This window comes from Leguminivora glycinivorella, chromosome 2, assembly GCF_023078275.1.
Source record: "Leguminivora glycinivorella isolate SPB_JAAS2020 chromosome 2, LegGlyc_1.1, whole genome shotgun sequence".
Lineage (NCBI taxonomy): Eukaryota > Metazoa > Arthropoda > Insecta > Lepidoptera > Tortricidae > Leguminivora > Leguminivora glycinivorella.
Genome location: NC_062972.1, coordinates 9,453,673 through 9,476,978, shown reverse-complemented (window position 1 = coordinate 9,476,978; position 23,306 = coordinate 9,453,673). Strand labels below are relative to the sequence as shown.

Genomic DNA, 23,306 nt, shown 5'->3' with positions numbered 1-23,306 from the left:
GGCATCACATATTTATCTGGCGAATAGTAACATACATATTGTACACTACAAGAGAGGGTTCACTTTAGGCTATTACTTATAATATTTTTGAAAATAATACACTAAGGGCAGGGTAAATAAGGGAACGGCTTTAATGACAAATCCTTTTACCGCCCGTGATAAACTCAATTTATACTATTTTAAAAAATATTACAAGTAAAAAATTCAATCACTCACGGGCGTAACATATTTCTTTATATATTACGCCCGTGAGCTGTAATATAGCTCATTACATCTCAGCGTATGCAGTTGCAGCGTGAAATGAAATGAAATATTTTTATTTGCTTGAATATGGTAACAAGGTAGGTCTTATGGCTAAGTTTTCCATGCATATGTATTCAACCTGCGTGCGCAGCAACAATATCAGTGCTTGCCATTTACGAGCAAGTGAAAAAAAAAAATATAACCCTGTACAACTAGGGTACAGCGAGTAGCGATTAAGCGACCTGAAATTTTAACAAAAATTATTATAAAATGCTCCTTATCGAACTAGCACAAGGACCTTCAGGCAAAAAAGTCACACATGTTCAGGTCAAGGATAGTATACAAAAATATCCAATATTCCATATTATTATATCCAGTATTCAATATAATTAGGTTATTCTACCGTGTTTTTACACGACGAAAGTACTCGGGACGGTCGGGATCGGAATGCCACGGTCTGGCCGCAAACTACAGAAGTGGTAACTTATTTGGCCGATTTTGAACTGTATTGGTAAGTGAAGAAGGGTTGTATGATAATTTTACTTTATGTTCTAGAGCATTATAAAAAAAGTAATGTACATACTGATACGCGATATAAGTGACAATTTTACCCAGAAAAACTTTTTTTACATTTGAGCATAAACATAATTATATGGTAATAGATCACATAAAAGAAGAAGGGCCGCAAGAATAATAACTCAATCACACGCAAAGTTACTCGTCCTTTTTAGGGTTCCGTAGTCAACTAGGAACCCTTACAGTTTCGCCATGTCTGTCTGTCCGTCCGTCCGTCCGCGGATAATCTCGGTGACCGTTAGCACTAGAAAGCTGAAATTTGGTGGCAATAATTATGTATAACAATCACGCCAAAAATAAAAAATGAAAAAAAAAATGTTTTATTAGGGTAGGTACCCCCCCTACACATAAAGTGGGGAGTGATTTTTTTTTAATTCAACCCTAAACGTGTGATATATTGTTGGATAGGTATTGAACAATGAATAGGGGTTTACGAAAATCATTTTTTGGTATTGTTCATATTTTCGGAAATAATCGCTCCAAAAGTTAAAAAAATTGCGTCTAACTTTTGAACCATAACTTTACAAAGAATTTTTAGGAAAATTATTTTGTTGAACTTGATAGTTTAAACCGGTTTTGAAAAAATACGGGAAACTACGGAACCCTACACTGAGCGTGATCCGACACGGTCTTGACCGGTCTTTTACTGAAATTACTTAATTAGCCCTACCTATGGCACTTATTACTCTTACAATATAAGGAAATCATTATATTTTAAAAGCATAGTTATTGCCCTATCATTATGACTATCTCAACATAACATTATAGTTTCATACATTTAAAAGTTTTAACAAAAATAAAATGAGTAACATAAAATAAAACATAACTTTACAGACGGATATAAAATACGGTCACTTTAATATGCCACTTCTAAAGTTTACACAAGTCACACATTAGGAAATCTGGTAGGCAAGCACGGTCGCGCGATAAATGATAAAACATCAGGCCGTCCCTATAGCACTGTTTGTAAGGGTCGGCCTGATGTTTGATCATTTATTGCGCGACCACAAATTATTTATCTGTCCTCCGGCCGGAAAGCGTCAAATATCAGGCCACTGTGCTAAACGAAGTTACCGCTTCCCGGCTCCGTCGAACAGAAAAATAGCATGCTCAGTAAATAAGAAAGCCTCAAACCAGAGGTTTGTTGGCCTTTGCCGCAGATTAAATCTAACCTGAGACATTTATTACTTTACTGGCCTGTATGTAATCTACTACTACAAACAGCGCACATGAACACTTGGTCCTTCGACTGGGGTGACAACACAGCCCTCACCTAAACTTGCAAATCACGCAGTTACGAATGCCAATAAGTGTGCCCCCAGTACTGTACTGTACTCTGAACAAATCGGGAGTTCCCTTACGGTCACAACTCCTCAATACTAAACTAGTAGACATTGTAAATGCCATCATTTCGCTTTGGCAGCTTCGGCCAGCCGCGACACGCATGTTAATAGTCGTTCCGCCAGCTCCAAATACTTTTCTATTTCTCCTCTGGAACCAAAAACATTGTAAATTAAAGCAAACATAAATCTAGTTTATTTTTCAATTATTGGACGTTTTAAGTTCTGTTTCAATTTGGTACTGTATCCGTAAATATATTTTTAACGGTTGAGGTCAGCAGCACGCTTCAGTAACACTTTACAAAATACTCTAAGAACAACATACATACATACAATACATACAATCACGCCTGTATCCCATAAAGGGGTAGGCAGAGCACATGAACTACTCAAGTTTCAGTGCCACTCTTGGCAAAAAGGGGTTGAAATAAAACGAAACAAAACAAACAACAAATTAAAGAACAAAACAACAAGTTAACAACAACAATTTAAGAACAAATTAAATTATATTAATAGAAAATATTTTAATTTGTATTTTTAAGTAGTCGCGCTACTATTTATACTATAAACACCTCTCATCTCGCTTAGCTAACTTGTAATCACCTGCACCGATAACATGGCGGCGCGATAAACGCTAAAACATCAGTATCGCACTTACAAATAGTGCAAAAGGGACGGCCTGATGTTATATCATTTATCGCGCGTCCATGATTGCCTGCCTGAGTTGATTCAGCTAGGAGGTCGAACCATACTGTTCTACCTCAGAGATGGTAGAGGGTGCCACAAACTTTCGGAAATGTCTTGGAATTTTCGACCCTTGCCTTCATGATCCGATGGATAAGTGGTTCAGGCATCCGTCCGGTAAACGGAGGACGCTGGTTCGATTCCAGCAGAGGACACTTGGAGGCCTTGGTCACTTTCTCTTTGTATATGACATTTATTTCACATTTACTTTACAAAATGTGACATAGAGCCGCTTTGTCATTTATTCAAAGATACTATCTCGAAAACGTAGGACGTTTTACTTATAACTATCGAAAACGGACTTAAAAATGTTTATTTTACTTACCGATAGTCATCCATCTGAGACTCGCTTACATTAAAATCAATGATTCCGTAACTCTTCAACATATCGCAGTATTTGTTCCTCGTTACATTGGGATCGCGCTTCAGTATGCTGCATATAAAACATACAAAATTTAACTTATGAGAAAAGTTGAAAGTTCAATTTTCAATCAGCTTTTCTTTCACACAAAAGATAAGAGAGGTACTTCGCATTGAAAATGTCACCTCTTTGTATAATTTATAAAGATAATAACTAACTCCAGGCGAAATAAATAAGAAAAGGGATGTTTGCATAGTCAGTGGGTACTAATTTTTATTAAGACGCTACAGGAGCGAAATTGCTAAAATGGAAAGAAGCCCCCTTTCAATTTGGGAATTTTAGTTAAATATACTAATGTTATTAACTAGATTTGTCGAAAACAAAATGTCCATTAAGAACAAGTCAGTTAAAAGATATTGCGAAAAAATCTTTATCAAGGTTCCGCTCTCGACTGTTTCCTCCTTCAAAACTTAATCAATCGGAACGAAATTTGAGAATCTGAATAACAATGAAATAATCTGTGTCGGACCGTTTAGTTTTTTTGGCTATTTGTTACCAATCTTGAGTATCACACCTTTTTTTGCGACATAATGAAAAATGCCGTTTTCGGCATTTTTTGATTGGCTCTAGCGTCCTTAAAAATAAAAATACCAAAAAAGTCAAAACGGTCCGACACACTCGACACAGATAAAAATAATAATAATCTGTGTTGAAAAAATAATTGCTCTATCTTCAAAAACCAGGGAGGAAATAGTCGAGAGCGTTTGTATGGAGAAATTGAACCCTCCTGCATCGTCTTAATGAAGCGAAGTGATTATGGCATAATTAAATAATTATATGTTTACCATGAATTAACTATTAAACCCCACCTCAAACACTGGCGATCAAATAATATATATGAAAGAGGCGTGTTCCTATCACACAGTCTAAGCTCGTGTAGGTGAACACGTACTATGCTGGTATGAGTGAAATATGACAAGTCGACTGTTCGCGTTTTTGACAGGCGGTAACTGTCAGGTAACCGAGAGTGGGTGGGCGGCACTTTCAGCCAGGAGCAGGAGTAGCCATACTGTACGATAGTACTCTTTATTATACTGTGGTTATTATATCTTATACTTGACTTTATTATATCTTAATTTGAGTACAAATAAAGGCGTTTTCCGAAGACAGACATCTAAACAAGATAAATTAGATGGATTTACCTCATAATGTAAAAAAAGTACATACCATTTCAAACGGCGACACACACTGTTCGCATGTTCACCGACTTTCGTTATCTTTTCCATCACGTTAGCTTGGTATTCATGTTGCTGGTAGTCAGGACTTTTGATGGCAGCATTTGTAGCCTCGCTGAAATATACACACATACAAACTGTTTAGTGAACTCATAAAAATAGCAAGTACAATCTGCTGATGAAGGATGAACTTTCTTAAAATAAACTGTTTCAGTATGATGAATTGCAATGAAACGATGTTAACAGCCTTGAGCATGTCCGGACCATGTTCAGTGTAGGGTTACGTAGTTATACATCACATCAGCTACAGCAAAGACATATCGTCACTACCTACTTTGAAAAAATATCGTATCTCACGCTGCTCCTCAAAGTTAAAACGCAGTAAGTCTATATGCATTCCATACATACAGTTGCTTGTTAAACTATCTTGTTGTCTTAGCACGGAAGCACCCGCTCAACGCGAAAGGAACAATACCATTGTTTAGAAACGTTCATTTCAAAAAAATCATACCATACTACAATTTTCTTTTCATTGACAGACGAAGATACAAGTTTTTTCAAAGTAGTGATGATATGTAACTCCGTTTAGACAGATAGTCTAAGAAAAAAACGTACCCCAGAACCATAAAGAAATAGGTACGGTGAACTAGATGGCGTTACACCTTTGGGAGACGCTCAGCTAGATGGCGCTAATATTAATATTTGACATTTTAACACATATCAAGCTAAGAATATGGGACAAATTGACAAAACTGAGGTTCAAAAGTTTTAAGCTTATGTCGAGAGATGGCCGTATATGCGGTATATGCACTGTGATGACACATTTTACTTTGACAGTAACTCTCTAATAATACTAGATTCTCATTGGTTACAGTAAACTGCCTTGAACGGGAACTATCAAATATGTAGTGAAGTTGTAACTAAACCTCCGCTCACCTTTACTTACTTACTTACTTGTCTAACCAACAGTATAGCTAACCCCCCTTTAAATATACCCCGTAAATTTGGCCTTGTGATCGTCTAGCGTGAATAAGTAGAACCCTTCGATGTGATCCGCAATAACCTAGATCCTTTAATGAGTATCAGCTGTATTTTTGACTAATATTTAAAATTTTATTTATTTATATTTTAAAGAAGAATAAAGGTTATTGTAGCATAATAATATAGTGTTATAGAAGAGTATTTTATCAGATTTAGGCCTAGAAAGTTATATGTGAGAAAATTAATGACGTAATGAAGAAATTTTTAGTATAGAAGTTAGTGAGTGAAACATACATGAAATAAATATTAAAAAATATTTTGGAAAACAACCGCTACGCTCTATTAGTGATCCTGGCTTGGGTACGAACTTGCGTTGCGGAATAGGATCCTTAATCTCAATCAAACTGCTTTATTGAGAGTCCTATGCCAAGCCAGAAGGGCTATCTATCTACTAACTAACCCCCCCTTTTATTTTGTTTCTTTTTCCCTAGCTAAACCCCCTTTTCCCCAATACTGCTAATAGACCATAACTTCTCGATCCTTCTAATGTATCATCAAGGCTCCGAGTAGTTGCTACCACTGAGAACGAAGTAAGTAAGTCTAGTAACTCCTTGAAGCTTTTGACTTGTCATCAGTGGACGGCGCTCGCATGCCACTGGGCCCTATAACAAACCTATGCTTTTTATTACAAAGTATAGTTTGTTTCCCTAACCAACTTGATAGAATTTACCTTGAAAAACTAGTTAGCAACACTCACTGGCTCGATGCTACACGAAGAATCAGAAATTGCTACCACAATTATTAATTTCACTCAGATAAATTAAGTAATAAAAGGTTTTATAAATTACCAGTTTTACCACATATTTTAAGATAATAAACACTACATTTAAAGTCCATTAAAACCATATAAATAGTAGTAGTTAAATTATTTCTCCACAATACACGTTGACCAATTATAATTTAAAACCAATCATAATAGAACTCTACTTTCATAGAAATAGTGTGTGACTCTACCCTACTCCTATTGTTTTTCCTACTCTAACATATCTGAAACACAGACCCTCACTTACCATAGATCTTGTGTTCAGAATATGTACAAGTGTATCCCTACTAGAACTGTACAGTTCAGCCAGCGAAGCTGAGATAGGCAACCTATAGGCTTGAGTTGGTTAGACCCCCCCCTCTGCTTTTGCCCGCGGGCTAGGGTAGCAGAGAGTAGATCGCCCTATCCGTGTATATATCCAGTATTCCAGGACACACCAGTACCAGCCACATGGGAGACCCAGCTGCGATCAACTTTACTTAGATGTGGATCGATCACAACCGAAATCCCCAGCGACCAACGCCAGCATGGACTAGAGCACCGAGTAAATAAATATATATAAATATAGGACCCCAGCCTCAAATACTGCCGACTTCAGTGAGCAAGGATTACTCCTAATGTCTTTCGTCAATCGTGAAAGTCCTCACTTCCATCTAACAGTTGGACTCTTTGAGACCGGTGAGAAAATACGCTTTTGTAAGTAAATAAAAGCGCCCAAGCCCTCCACTTGGAACAAAAAGACCCCTAAACGCCTCTTATTTGACACCGTAAGGGAAGAAGCGCCTAGCCGGACAACAGTCTGTCACAAACAATGATCTGGCTTATAACTTTCACAAAATAACCCCATAGAAAATTACTAAATTCAATTTTACTAACCAACTAAACAAACGAGTGAAGTTTCCTTTACGTGCTATAATCAAAGCTTAGTTTTGCAAGAATTACTCCCTACAAAACCAAACACAGACTTATCTCCAAGCACCAGCCATACATCGACCCAGTCTTTGTATTGCTTAACGGCACTCATGAAACAAAGCACAGAAAACTTCACTATACACATCAATTTAAATGTAACACTACACTATAAATAGAACACTAAAATAACCCCACAACTGACAGTAAAGCAATTCCACCATAGGTCTAAGTTCAACTGTACGACGATATTGTCCCCGCACAATCAAATAGAGACACAATTTCAAAGTTTACAATCACTTAGAATAATTTCCAAGTAAAAACAAACAGAGAAATAATAGCAGAACAACTTCACTCACCAGTATAACACACGAAAGCCAGAGACACTGTTAGTCTTGTAGATATTTTAAGAATGACGCGCGTCGGATCGCTCCGACCCTTTTATAAATTCTATCTCCGACTTAAATCCGACCTATCCCCGACCTATCTCCGACCTATATCCGACATATCTCCGACCTTTCTCCGACATCCGACGTATCTCCGACCTATCCCCGACATCCGACGTATCTCCGACCTATCCCCGACGTATCTCCGACATCCGACCTATCCCCGACGTTTCTCCGACATCCGACCTATCTCCGACGTATCTCCGACTAGGCGGCTATTAAATCGCGCACATAAGAAAAAGATCATAAATGCTTTGTTTACTAAGTCATACGCCCTACGTAATAAAGTTCACGATCATCACGCGGATGTTTGCCTATTAACACGTGCAGATTGCAGCTGTTTTAGAAAGAGACATAGCTATTGGAATTGATACCTATGTAGTCCAATAATGGAGCGTTAAGTAAATCGATAAATACTTTTACGTAAATATTATTTTGAAAAAGATTTATAAGATAGAAGTAATTCGCAATGAAATATCTCATTTGTTACTTAATATTACGTTAAATGATATACTCAAGGAGTATAATAATCAATATTAGTGATTATTACCTCTGACTTGTAATTGGAACCAAGACGCAATATCGGAACGCCATTCGTTTGACAGATCAGATTGTTAGTGTCAACAATCCATCCATGTGAATATAGTTTGTAAATAAGCTTTTTCCAATAAGTTGTGCATCGAATTATAGTGATTTCTATGACTGATGACATAACTAAACATATGATTAACCATCACAGATATTATTTGTTAAAATATTCAATGAAATCCCGAAGGAAATATGCACCAAAAAGTTAGCCAAGGAAAAGTTGATTCGCCGTAAGTTTTTTATGTAATAACGAGTCCATTTCCTCGTCATAGACGCTTGTTCTGTTACAAAGTACAGTGAGCAAACGGAAACAAAAGCGATCATCTTTTAGGCACTTTGTACCTACGTCTTTGTGTAAAAATGAAAGATTATTTTTCAATAAGTCAAAGCCAACCAAAATTCGTCAAAGTTTTCGCTGAGCTTTAGTTGGACCACTTTTTTATATCTGGGTAATTGTCTATGTTTTTAAAGTGATATTACTTATTGCAAGTTTTAAGGTTATACTAAGTATAACCTTAAAACGTAAGTCTTACCAGAATGTTTGCAAATCTATTAGCCATCTTCGGTATTTGTACGTTATTCTCCTAATAACCAGTTTCAATTTGCTTTCAGCATTCGGCGATTGTATACGTTTATAGTTCAGGTCAACATCCATATTCATCGTCTCTGACAGACCTTCGCAGTAAGGTTCATTGATAGTAAAACCGTCCTCCGTGAAATCAACGTCTTCTGCAAATCCCACATCTTCTGGCATGTAATTTTCAGCTACATTATCAACTTCGACGGACGGAAAATGGTCATCGTCATTGTCAGTGGCATTATTACAGACTTTGTCCTTTAATCGTTTCTCCCATTCGGGACATATATTAAAATTTCTAACAATCTTTGGTTTGGCGACTTGTGCAATCTCGGAAGCTTCAGGTGTCGGTGAAGATAAAGGTGTAGGTGGTTTAGGCTGTTGGTCTTTAGGATAATTAATAATAGTCTTAATAATATTAGTATCCAGCTGGATATCTTTTTTTTGCAGGCCAAGACTAGAAAACAAAGTGTATTTTGGGTTTTCATTAGACACAACATCAGCTTGTGGCTCCGCTTCTTTCTTCTTCTGAAATGAACATATTATAAAAGTTGAAATAAGAGAAAATAATTTTTTTTTAAGTTGTTTAAGAAAAGTTATTGCATCTACGAACCTGCTCAGAGCGAGTTGACCTCAGACTATATCTTGCGGGAGAGTTGTTGCTCGACAGAATTTTCTCTTTGTTTTTAGGCGATTTGTTGTTGACTTGCATAGGTGGGAAGCCGGAGATTATTGTCGACATATCTGTATATAAACAAGATTTTTAAATTTAAATGATATTTTAGAATAAATGCCCTGGGACTCAAGAGGTATATAGTTCAAATAAGATTTTCACTTAAAGATCGAGGTGCGCGTTTTTGGACCAAGTTAAAAAGAAGATCAACACCTGGAACTCAAAAAAGAGAAGAAAAAAAAGAAATGGCGATTACTCCACAGATAAGAGCCTGGCTCTTAGGAACATGATGATTTTCCCTTAAAATAAAATTCAGTTTGTTTACAATTTAACTCAAATAGCTCGGTTTATTCCATTTTTTCCTTTTGGGCTAAATACACTAAACTCAAAATACACTAGTAGTCAATATGCTACAATTTCAAAACGACCTTTGCTCATAACACACGAGACCTTGAGAGACAGAGAGAGATTACTATATTCCCAAAAGGAACCTGTCCTCGATATGCACCATTCTCATTGCGTACTATTTCCAAAATACTATAATCCCAAAATACCCTAAATTATCTCCACTCGGAAGTGCCAAAATACTCGTGGAGGTGCACTTCCGAGTGGAGATAATTTAGGGTATTTTGGGATTATAGTATTTTGGAAATAGTACGCAATGAGAATGGTGCATATCGAGGACAGGTTCCTTTTGGGAATATAGTAATTAGGGTCTCGTGTGTTATGAGCAAAGGTCGTTTTGAAATTGTAGCATATTGACTACTAGTGTATTTTGAGTTTAGTGTATTTACAGCCCAAAAGCATTTTTCTTGGTAAAACTCTGTAAAAATAGATTACCTGTCACCGCTTCGCTAAAACTAGGCGAGTGGCTTGGGTCATCCAGATTGAATGTTTCCATGTCATAGGACTCGTCTAAATTGGGCTCCCGTATTTCGCTTAGCAACTGAGATAAATTCTGAGATGCTATGTGCACATCTTCACAATCTTTCAACACCGACTAAAAAAAACATAACAGTGTACATTTAATAACACTAGTTTTTAACACACTACAAAACATACGGACCATGTACATGGATTATTACGAACATAAATCCAGAGTACCAAAAATAATTCTAATAAAATAATAATCATAGGCGCCAATGTATGTATTTAAAATTATTTTAAGGTGCGGTTCATAGCAATAACTTCTATTTTATTATAAATTTGCAAATATTTCAATGAATGAATGTAGATATAATATAATGCTGTATGAACGTGCATCAAGAGTATCAGTCGTTAAACAATACAATTCTTTAAGATTATGTAGTTTAGATTGTGTAAGTGTTTTATGTAAGTACCTTCAATTTACATACATACATTTAATCTCGCCTGTATCCCATAAAGGGGTAAGCAGAGCACATGAACTATTCAAGTTTCAGTACCTTCAGTTTGTTGACTAAATTTACGCCAAATGTGTACATTTCCATGAAATCCGTAGGGCTAAGTGTAGACACTAAGTTTCCTGAAACATACAAAAACATTATTTTAATTTATAAATTTGAATAATAACTTTAAATACGCTATATTTTATTTTGCCAACTAACCTCTATCATCATTTATGTCCAAAAGGAACTTAGCCAATTTGTCGGAGGCATATACGATTTTGGCGTCATTTGCAAATTTCTGTTTAACGCATACTGTTGCCTCGTAGAAAGTCCAAGGAGGAGGCAAAGTCGCGTCTACAAAAGGCGGGTCCAGTAGGAGCACTTCAGAAAGAACTTCTTCCATTATTTGCACGAAACGTGACATCCACTCATCGCTCCTTAAGGTAAGACGCTCTGTCATTGAATCGCTTGTCACCTCATAAACTACAATGCTTCGATCCGGATTTAAATCCTTTTGCATTGGAAGCTTGTCTGAATAAACGGAGTTAGAAAGAACACCAGATGTGGAGGATCCATCGACCATCTCAGCACTGACGTCGCTAAACTTGCACTCAGTGAAGTCATACATTTGTTGGACTAAGTTGCTGGTGGAAGACTTTGTACTGATGTTGCTACTGCTTGTTCCGCCCAGTTCGTGATCGGTCCCCGTTGTTTGCTGGGTGTTCTTTTTCCTGCGCCATTTGAATGATTGTTTTCCCTCCGTGCTAGCGGTAGGATTTGAATTTTGTAGCCTTTTTAGTTTAATTCTTCGCGGCGCTGCTGAAGTTGCTTTATTATCATTAGACGCCTTAGCTGTATTTTCTATAGAACGGGTTTTAATTTCTTTGTGACCTATTTCTGATGATGCAAATTTTAAATTGGTTTGATCATCACACAAATGATTTGCGGCATTCACCACTTTACTGGTTTCATTTGTAATCAAATTCGTTTGCTTATCACTCAAAGTAATTGCGGTGTTCGCTGCATCGACGGCTTTATTTTTATTGAAATTGGTTTGCTCATTACATAAATTATTTTCGCCATTCACCGCTTCTCTATTGAAATTGGTTTGCTTATTACACATATAATTTGCGGCGTTCGCATTTCGACTGGTATTGTTCGTCACTTCGATGGTTTTATTTTCATTTAAATAGTTTTGCTTCTCAGTATCACACAAATCATTTCCGGCAATTGACGTTCCGCAGTTTATATATTTACTTGATTTTATCCCAATCCATGGTTCTATAATATCATCCGTCTGTACACATGCGTTTGCAGTTCGTTTTACTGGCGGGGGTACTATATCAGTTTGGATTTGTATCTCTTTCAGTCCAGATTTTTCAGTATCAAGTTTTGGAGATTCTAAAGTGGTCGAGTTCGTAGTTGCATTAGATTTACTTGGGCTGTTTGGTACTTGGGTTTGGGGTTCTGGTTCCGCTATTCGTGGTGAGCTCTTTGGCTCGACATTTGGCACTGTTATTTTTATATTTTCGCAGAAAGTCTGCATGCCGGGGACAGGTGTTGCTTTCGGAGCTGAATTTCGTGTTAAATACCGCTTTAGTTCAGCAACTGTAATTGTACCATCATTGATAGATTCTAGATTCAACATATCCTTTTCTTCGACCAGAAGAACCTAAAATCAATCGATAAAATAAATTATCTACGTGACTGGCACTCACAGACCAACCCCTATAGACATCTATTACAAGACGACTCGCGGTCGCCAGCCTTCCTAGTATTTGCACTGATATAAGCGCGGGCGCTCGCCGTGCCCGATCAGTATCGACCAAGTAACAGACCCGAAAGCAGCGCGTGTTTTTCGCACAAAAAAATTGGAAAAGGGTATTTTGATGCCTTAAAGATGTCCACCTGTAGTGTGAAATGGTGTGGAAAGGTAACAAGAAGCTCAAATTTAAAAACAGACGGCATTACATTCCACAAATAAGTCATATTTATAATTTATTCAGAGCCGGCATAGGTCAACTTACATTGGCCACTTACGCGTCAGTAGAGGGACAGTCATACTTCTGTCCCTTTTCATCTGGCGCGACTGCCCGCCGTCCTTGAAACGGCCAATCACAGCGCGCTTAACACATTCCCCGCCCGCTCCTCGCACCCCAAACACTGGTGACTCGTATCGCGAACCAAATATACAAGACTGCCACTCTATAGGAGGTTCTCTGTGCTGGCACTATAAATGACATGAGACTCCCACATTCCCACCTGTGCTCGGCGGTGTCAGTTACGAGTATGAATTCACCCACTATTCCATATGTAATTGATTAATTTAGTAAATAAATCACATAGAGGATTTCCCTGTAACGCGCTATGCCAATGGACCTCCAGAAGACATGATCACCCTTAGCGACGAGGCCATCAAATTGCTGATTGGACTTACTTTTAACTTATGAATGTTTCTGTTCTTTGTCATACAACTTACTTACTTACTTACTTCACTGGCTCAGCGACCCAAAAAGGATCTTGGCCTCCGACATAAGAGATCGCCACTCTGCCCTATCCTGCGCCACTTTACGCCAGTTGGATACACCGAGTGCGGACAAGTCTTTCAGGGCTAAACTAAATAAATCACAGTTAAGTAGATGTTGTATGTACTTACCACGTGTATATTAGGAGCAATTAATTCCAAACAGGATTTAACATTACGAGCATCCTTTAAATTATCAGGAATTTTTCCTGTAAACCAAAAATTCAAGGTTTATACATGAAACACGGGTTATAAAATTAAATATGCATTTATATAGAGGAATGGAAGAGAAGCGAATGATGGCCTTTACAGCAACAGGACACCAGTGGGACATTACAAGCTCTCAATAATACTTTTACATATTTAAAAACCATGTGTTACATTATGGGAGACTTCTTTTAGTCTATTCTAAACTTTACTAAAATAAGTTATGTCAGGGGCGGCTCACTCCGCGATTCTATCGCCACGCTACAAGTACATGCTGGCGGCCGCGAGTTCGCGGCTTAATCAGGGGTGGCGCGCGTTCTCACGGAACGCACGTTCGCACTTTCTATTGTTACATTACGTCGCGAATTCTTTTTAGGGTTCATATGCGATGTCCACGTGTGGAATGGCTAATAATGCTTAGTTAAATAGACATCATGAATAAAATAGGACAATCTTACAGAGATCTTATTAATTAAGTCCCACGGAAGAGTCCAATAAGGCTTGTTATGCTGAAGGCTTAAATAAAATATATAAATACTGTATATATACCTAGAAAGTACCCAAGACTTGAATATATAGTATAACATTTTAACTGAGAATTAATTCGTTTTAAACCATAGGCAACCCTATCATCCGAAGCTGCGCACGTGCGGCTCGTTTCTTTGTTAGAATTTTGTAGGCATTTAAAAAGGCGGCATTTCGTGAACATCAAAGCAGTGGGCCTTCTGTACTTGTACTATTATATATTCTGTGGTTATGTTCGGAAATAAAAGAGTCGTGGAATGTTATAAACCCCGAGCCACGAACAGGTTTCTATGACCAATCCCCTCCCACGCGATACTTCGTATTGTGGTTAGCAGCATCAGCAGTCAGCTGATACTTTGTTGGTGGGTTGAAGAATGTCATTCAACGAAACACGTGAAAAAAATTGTTTTGTCCGTCGTCGTCATCGCCTCGCGTTTCATACTTAGGCAGCGTTCCCACTTAAGCGTTGCGTGTCTCGGGGCGCGCAACGGCCCCCAGGCGGCGCGGCGCGCGCCACGCCACCGCCACGCCGCCTGGGGCGCGTCTTACGTCCTTCCTATACAAAATGTACTGAGGAGATGTTTTTTGAATTACATTCAGGCGGCGTGGTAGAGACGTCCGTTGCGCGCCCCGAGACATGCGTCTTATGAGTGTGGATGGTCCCTTAGTCGGATGATGGTTTAGAAACTATCATGGACAAAAAAAAATAGTGAACCGGTTGTATCACGGTGGAAAACCCGTCGCGTGGTATGATACATAGGCGATGATACTAATGATATACATTCCCAGGGAACAATTTGGTCGTATAAGCAAGCAGCTATACGACCTTAAGTAGTATAAAAGTTGTATAGCAGTCGTCAATACGACCTTAGGTCGAGTAATAGTAAATTATACAACTTAAACATCGGTGCGACTTATGGTCGTATAGCAAGGTCGTATAAACGTTTATTCTACCTTTTTATACGACGTCGTATAGTGGGTACTACGACGACCTTTATACGACAATTTGAAGTATGGGTTACCATTATGCGACTTTTAAACTACCAATAGTCGCTTAAATGTCGTAATAGTGTGCCTTATAGAACGTCGAATAGCGGTTACTGGGGCAACCATTATACGTGTTTAAGTAGCATATAATACCTTTATACGACCTTTATACAACCAATAGTCGAATAGAAGTTGTCAAGTTAACCTTTATACAACTTATGCCAATATGTCGTAAAACTAGAATGATAATAAATACACTTTTCCCAAATAACGCCCCAAATATGTTATTTTATGGTTTGTGTATTTATTAAGGATTTATTATTTTTATAGTGCACCCTAGAAGTATCGTTATGCCCACTAAGTTTCAGACAACAGAGCATTCATACATTTAAATTATACAACCTTAAGTCATATAAGTGTCGTATAAGGCAACTAATTCATAATTTGTCACTAATAATTATTAAATGCTTAAGAATTTTACTGGCGCATCAAAAATTAGTTATAAACCTAGGCTAGTATAATAGTAGAGGAGATGTAGCGTTTGGGGTCATAATAATTCCCACAGAACCGAAGTTTGGTTTTTTTAGTTCTTTGTGTGTCTTTTTGACATACTAAAAATATAGTAAAATATATTTATGCAAAATGCGTTTTTTCGACCGCCAAAAGTTGTATGAAAAATTACTATGGAAAAAAAAACCTAAAATTTAAAAATCGTCTCTGGTATCAATTTATGGGGAATTGGGCGGCAAAAAAATATATGGCGTTGATGTTTAGCAAAAACATAACAATTTTTCACTATTTTAGTAAAATAAAAAATTATAAAAATCATAAATTTGATCAAAAGAAGCAATTAAAACATAAATTTCAGCAAAGTAATTTTTTTCATAGGTACCACACCATGGTAAATACGGATACGATCCGCCTGGTGATAAACTGTCACGGTAGCCTATGACGCCTGCCACTCTAGAGCCTCCACATGCGCGTTGCTGGCCCGTTAGGGTACCTTTCCACTAGAGATGCGCTATGTGATAGTGTTTGATATCCGCCAATCGTGTTCACTGTTCACAAAGCGTAGCGCTAGTGGGAAGGGTTCGACTAAGCTGATTGTGGATATCAGACGCATCCATAACACATCTCTGGTGGAAAGGCACCCTTAACAGTCCTCAGCTAGCTCGCAGGATAACGCGCGTCCGCGGGAGAAAAATCCTCCTAAGCCTACATCGAAAACAGAAGCCTTAATCTCGCTGTCCAAGGCTCTAAGTCACGCGGCCCCGGTAGCCCAAAGAAGCGCTGGCTGGACGTTGTGGGAGCGGACATGCAAGAGAACAATCTCACGTCTAAGGATGCTGAAGACCGGACAAAGTGGAGAAGACTGAGCAGGAAAGCGGACCCTGGCGCTAGGCCGTGAAAACGCTAGATTGAAGAAGAAGAAGCCGCAGTGTGCGACCATATACGGGTCCAGGGTGTGTGGATGCGCAGATTTATGACTAGAAATACCGATGATTATTAGGTTTTGGTTTACTCTCGTGTTCAATATAATGCTTTATCGACAGTTTTTGTTTGGGATGCGACAATTTATGTACTTACATTGAACCCCACCAAAATACAAGTTTATTGTAAATACGGTTACCGCAATAGGAGGATTTTTCTCCCGCGGACGCTCCTTATCCTGCGAGCTAGCTAAGGACTGTTAAGGATGCCTTTCCACCAGAGATGTGTTATGGATGCGTCTGATATCCACAATCAGCTTAGTCGAACCCCACTAGCGCTACGCTTTGTGAACAGTGAACATGATTGGTGGATATCAAACACTATCACGTAGCGCATCTCTAGTGGAAAGGTACCCTAAAGGACCAGCAACGTGCATGTGGAGGCTCTAGAGTGGCAGGCGTCATAGGCTACTATAACTGCTTATCACCAGGCGGATCGTACCTGTATTTATCATGGTGTGGTACATACGAAAAAAATTACATTGCTGAAATTTATGTTTTAATTACTTCCTTTCATCAAATTTTTGATTTTTATCATTTTTTATTTTACTAAAATAGTGAAAAATTGTTATGTTTTTGCTAAACATCAACGCCATATATTTTTTGCCGCCCAATTCCCCATAAATTGATACCAGAGACGATTTTTAAATTTTAGGTTTTTTTTTCCATAGTAATTTTTCATACAACTTTTGGCGGTCGAAAAAACGCATTTTGCATAAATATATTTTACTATATTTTTAGTATGTCGAAAAGACACACACAAAGAACTAAAAAAACCAAACTTCGGTTCTGTGGGAATTATTATGACCCCTCCCATACAAATGCTCGTACAACTCCTCTACTATAATCAGTAAATTTGGCTGCGCAATAGTTTACCGGTATTAAATTCACTCTCGTCTCCTATCTCATAACCTAATATTTGATAATTGAAAACAATATGGCGACTTGCCTTATTTTTTCAAAGATGTCTTTCGCCACTTGCTATAATAAACAACACCGACGCCGACGCAGAACTTTTTATGTTGAATTCATAAGAAATAAGCTATTTTAACGACCTTTAAGCGACAATTACTCGATTTTAAGTCGTATAAAGGTCGTATATTACACCACTACTCGACCTTAAGTCGAATTCGCGACTCTTATACGACAACTATGCAACTAGATTGAGGTTTATACGCCCGAGACTAAACAGCAATCAAAACAGTGGGTTCGTGCTGGATCTCCGCCACCCAAAAAGGCAAAGGCCATTTTGTCGGCAAATAAAGTTATGGCATCAGTGTTCTGGGACGCAAAGGGTGTAATAATGGTTGACTATCTCCAAAAAGGTACGACTATAAACTCGGACTATTATTGCGAACTTTTACGTCGATTACGTCGACTTTTACGTCGACTTTGAAAGTAAAAAGACCTGGAGTGCTGACAAAGAAAGTTCTTTTCCACCAGGACAATGCACGCGTGCATACGTCACTAAAGTCAATGGCAGAAATTCATAATTGCGGGTTTGAATTATTGCCGCATCTGCCTTATTCACCCGATTTGGCACCATCGGACTTCCATTTATTTCCAAACTTAAAAAAAACACATGGGTGGTAAGAAATTTTTGACCAACGACGAGGTCCAAGCTGAAGTGGATACCTATTTTGAAGGCCTGGAGGATTTTTTTTTTAAAAGTGGTATAATGGCTACCTTTACTCAACCTTTATACGACTTTAAGTCGTATAAACGTTTACTCGACCTTTATACGACCACAAAATTTGGTCGTATATACCTTTATACGACCTCAAAATGTTAGTTGAGATTGTACAGTCACACATATACATGTATTGAAAACAAAGGTACAGTCACAGAGTACTTACTCATCTGGCGAATGGCGAACGTCCTCGCGCGGCTCGCGTAGTCTGCTAAGCGGCTGTGGCAGGAAAAGGCCGCGCTACGCAGCGAGCGCACCACGTCACGCGGTGTCAGCAAGCGAAGTCGATCGTCTACAGGCCAATGTTGAAATAACGGTCATGAATCATGATAATGATGATGATGATGATGATACATTTTGCATTTCCTAATAACTCAATAGCTGGGTCCACACAGAGTGAGGCAGGTCGCGAGGCAATGTCCTCGCACTCCTCGCGCGGCAAACGTGGCAGAGGCAGAGGCTGCCTTGGCAGAGGCAGTGGGTGGTTTTTGCTTAGCCAAGCAACCTGCCTCGGCCAAGGCACGTCTACATTGGACAATTGCCGCGTGAGCACAGTGCCTCGCTCTGTGTGGACCCAGCTATTGGTGGCTCAACAGATCAATCATTTTCCGTGGAAAAATGTTTATTCCAGATTTTTTTTCCTGCCCCTTTTGTTTTATAAATATTGCAGTGATAATAGGAATTTACGATTGCAAATACATGTGTTGCAAATAAATTAAAGCTTTTCAACAGAGGAGTCTGAGAAAACATGCTTTTATACAAAGCATGTTTTCTCTCTTTCGCCAATGAATGTTTACGCCTTACGCCAGTTGCTTCATAATAGGCTAGTTTCCTATACTTAAAATATTTTACGCAGTGCACGAAGTAAAGCACCCCATAATTAGAAGAAAAATATGGAAAATAGTTATGTTTAAACATAATTTCTATTTAATAAGTCAAAAAGAACTCAGACTCAGAAGAGACAGAAAAGAAGAAGACTCTATAAAGTAAATGAATTGACCGTGACGTCACTCCTGTATTTCATAGTAATTCCATATTAGCAAATCGTTTTGACAGTTCTTAAAAGAAGCTGATTTGACTAGTAGGAAACTAACCTATTGTTTACCTGTCTAATTATAGTAATTCTTTTATTCTAGGCAAGGAATATGTATAGTGTATACTAACCTGATACCACAAGACTGTTCAAAAACCGCATGTTGTTGAGTAGAACTCTAGTGGTGGGTATAATGTAGCAGTAGTCACAACTTATGCCACTATCAGCCAACTCCCAAAAGCTCTCAATGTCCATGTTCAACTGTTTTCCTTCACCATCAGTGTGTGCCTTATAAGATTAATGGAATTTATAATGACTTTAGGATTGTATGTTATATTTGTATAAAAAAAATCTTCATGTGTTTATTTATAGTTTATAGTTATACTAGGTTAAGGCACTGTTAAACATGCTAGACATAAAATTATAATATAAATAATACTAAATAAATTATACTAGCATGAAAGAATGCTTGGTTGTTTAAAAAATGCTACTTTTCATGAATACAATACAATGCACAAGATGCTAAATATAAATTGGGCTTATGAAAAAAATAAAACAAGAAAAGCAGCAGCTTTGTAACATCATTACCTGCAACCATTCATCATTATCATCTGGGTTTAGTTCATCTTCTGTCATAATAACTAATGCTTCTTCCTTTTTGACTACAGGTTTTTCTGCAACTGAACATATTTATTAGTAAACCAAACTAACATTGTCAAAAAGTGAGTGAGTTGTCGTTCGACACCCCTGCTGGGGTGTGAGTGGCCCCTTCCGCGCTGGGCGGTGGGGGCTGTGTCGGGGCGCGCCCCATCCATGTGGGGCGGTCTGACGCCGTCTTTTTGTGGACGGCTTGGCGATCCGGTGATTGCTAGCCCTACCGCTACCGGCCGTTATCCAACCCCGCGACCCCTAGCCTGGTGATACCGTTTGAGCAGGGCCAGGTTCGGGGCCGCAGATTGTCAAAAAATGTCTAATTCCTACTTTAATTTTAGATTAATAACAAAAGCTTAGCAGTAATAGGCTACTAGACTCATATCGAATTTGACCCAATAAATGGTTTTACTGTAGTAGATAAATAGATAGATAGAATACTCTTTATTGGCACACCTCAGCAAAAGATACAGTACAGTACAGGATAGTATTTGACATAAGAGACCAATGTTTATAGATTTTGGGTATTAAAATATGATGACTACATATTTTCGATTTAAAATGTTTGTAATATTTTTTTTTTACTTTTGCCACCCTAACCTTATGTCGAGTCAATCACTGACATAATGAACTTTACGTGTTCAATTAGATTGACGTCATGCACAGGCAATCTATAGATTAACATAAAAAATAGCTAATGTTGTTTTTGCCTGATTAAGTGAAAGGATACTTTAAAAATGTTTTTTGCGATTTTCAAGTCTTAATAAAATATGGTAATATTTTTTTAAGTTAATTGGAGAGTAATTAATAATATAAGATAGACTTTAAAAAACCGGCCAAGAGCGTGTCGGGCCACGCTCAGTGTAGGGTTCCGTAGTTTTCCGTATTTTTCTCAAAAACTACTGAACCTATCAAGTTCAAAACAATTTTCCTAGAAAGTCTTTATAAAGTTCTACTTTTGTGATTTTTTCATATTTTTTAAATTTATGGTTCAAAAGTTAGAGGGGGGGGGGACGCACTTTTTTTCCTTTAGGAGCGATTATTTCCAAAAATATTAATATTATAAAAAAACGATCTGAGTAAACATTTATTCATTTTTAAATACCTATCCAACAATATATCACACGTTGGGGTCTGAATGAAAAAAAAAATCAGCCCCCACTTTACATGTAGGGGGGGTACCCTAATAAAACATTTTTTTCTATTTTTTATTTTTGCACTTTGTTGGCGTGATTAATATACATATTGGTACCAAATTTCAGCTTTCTAGTGCTAACGGTTACTGAGATTATCCGCGGACGGACGGACGGACGGACAGACAGACATGGCGAAACTATAAGGGTTCCTAGTTGACTACGGAACCCTAAAAAAGGGTTAAGTAACCTATAGGCTTTACCTCTCGCAACCAATAATGATGCCTACAAAAATCTATTCTTGGAACTGATTTATCCACAATCTTATTATGTCACTTCCCTATCTCATCCATCTTCCTATTTGACCACAGTCCTAGATGGTCCACATTTCCATTAGGTCACAGTGCCAACTTTTCAAGATGTGATTAATAAGATAAGAATAAATGTTATAATGCTTTGGGGATACAAGAGACAGTGATAGATCAGACAATAAGCGGAACTGGGGCCCATAATATATATATATTTTTTTTAAGACATCCAAAAATTACTTTGGAGGTACTCAGGTACTAGTTTGTGTTAAAAGTTTCACATTAACCGAATCAGTAAAGAAAAAGTTAACATTTCGGAAATTATCTTACCTTTAGTAGCATGAGGTTTAGCCTCAAGGTCCTGCCTTTTTCTGCTACTCAGTTTACTTCTTAGATCAGTATGTCTATTTAAATTGCTTATTACAGGTCTTTGGTGGTTGTTTTTATGGCAGGGTTTATTATAATTTTGATGCGGCTGTTGGTAGCTATAACTTTCATGGTTACTTGTATCCTCATGTTGCATATTCATACCAAGTGGACTACCAGTGTTTAATTGGTTTAAAACTTGAAACCTATTGCTCAATGTCAGTGAGGAGTTTTGTAACTGTATGTTATCTAGGCCTCCATAAGCAATTAGCTGGTTCAGAGGTGTCACTGAGGCCCCAAGTAAGACTTGAGGTGTTGGTGGTGCTGTTACCCAAACTGCAGGTGTAGCACTCATAGTATTCACATTCATACTGTTGTTGGGGTCTATCAGGCCATATGGAGCACAAGCTGAATTGCCAAAGGGAGCTATAGCAAATGGTTTAGCTGGAAACTGATTATTTATAATCTGTTTATTGTAAATGTTTGGGGCAGAGCTGCTCTGGGTGACTTTTGGCTGCTTATGAAGTTTAGGCTCCATTGGAGGTTCAGTTGGTTCATGGCAGTCAAAAGGAACCTTATTTTTATCTACAATGGTAGTATCACTTTTCTGAAAATAAAAGCAGCATATAAATATAAATACTACTTATTTACTTTATGACTAAAATGGTACATCCACTTTTAAGACACTTGTTTGATAATGATGTAAGGGTTGATACAGATGGACAGTAACCCAATTGCAACTTGTATGGGAACTACACTCCGAAGCTGCAGTTGGCGCGTAGTTGACGATTTAACAAGGCAAAAAACCATGGACAAAAGCCTTTATTTCAAAGTGTCGACTCTGCTATAAATACAATAGTTCAAAACAACTTACGTCAGGATCTCGCCATTGGGCTTCCCCTGTCAAGGTATTGAAGTCGTACAACAATCCCGGCCGCTTTTGAGAGCGACAAACAATCCATCCATTCTCATAACTTTTTGGTTTCGATTGGTTTGGTTTTGATTCTTCCGCCATCGTTTTAGACTAAAGTTTCAGTATTGTCATGTTTTTGTAAGTACAATATTTTTTGTGTGTATTCAATGAGATCTTATACCGGACACTATTTGCAATTCTTGCACGCACAAGCACGAAAAAATATATAAATTTAATGGAGAAAACGGCAAAACATGTTAGTTTTGTTTGACATTGACAGAATAATATTGCATTCATAAAAAAAATATGGAGCCATAGACACTATAAGGGTAGGCAGCCACGGTAACTTTGTCGTCGCAAAAACGGTAGTTTCTTAGGGCCCTTTGCAACTATGCGTGTATTTAAGCAGCTAACAAACGACCGTACCGTCAGGTGACCTTGGGTATTTTTTTTTAAGTGTAAGCGAGGCACAGAATTATAATTAAACCAGAATGAGTAGTTAGGCCAAAAAGTGTGTCCACATGAGAGGTTAAAGTTGGGGCTGGTGTCCCTCTCGCACTTATTACCACTATCAAAATCATTTGAATGACGTCATCACTGTCATCATTTGGGGATA

At 37.9% G+C, this 23,306-nt stretch overlaps 1 protein-coding gene across 1 annotated transcript; it reads right to left on the bottom strand.

Annotated features, from left to right (window-relative positions):
- Window positions 1–1,816: 1,816 nt before the first annotated feature.
- On the bottom strand, window positions 1,817–22,930 carry LOC125241727. The gene is made up of 14 exons (XM_048150337.1): window positions 22,652–22,930; window positions 21,742–22,384; window positions 19,908–19,999; window positions 19,451–19,607; window positions 18,453–18,578; window positions 13,520–13,596; window positions 11,083–12,535; window positions 10,921–11,000; window positions 10,337–10,496; window positions 9,437–9,567; window positions 8,780–9,351; window positions 4,492–4,614; window positions 3,229–3,336; window positions 1,817–2,310 (listed from the first exon to the last, which is right to left on the bottom strand). The coding sequence occupies exons 1-14, from the start codon at window positions 22,790–22,792 to the stop codon at window positions 2,226–2,228; spliced, it is 3,948 nt and encodes a 1,315-aa protein (XP_048006294.1). The 5' UTR covers window positions 22,793–22,930; the 3' UTR covers window positions 1,817–2,225.
- Between the last annotated feature and the right edge of the window lie 376 nt (window positions 22,931–23,306).

Coding starts and splice junctions, on each gene's coding strand:
- LOC125241727 (XM_048150337.1), bottom strand. CDS start 22,792: ATGGCGGAAGAATCAAAACCAAACCAATCGAAACCAAAAAGTTATGAG. Junction 18,579..19,450: donor GAACAGTCTTGTGGTATCAG/GTTAGTATACAC, acceptor ATTGGCCTGTAG/ACGATCGACTTCGCTTGCTG. Junction 9,568..10,336: donor TTTTAGCGAAGCGGTGACAG/GTAATCTATTTT, acceptor GTTTATATACAG/ATATGTCGACAATAATCTCC.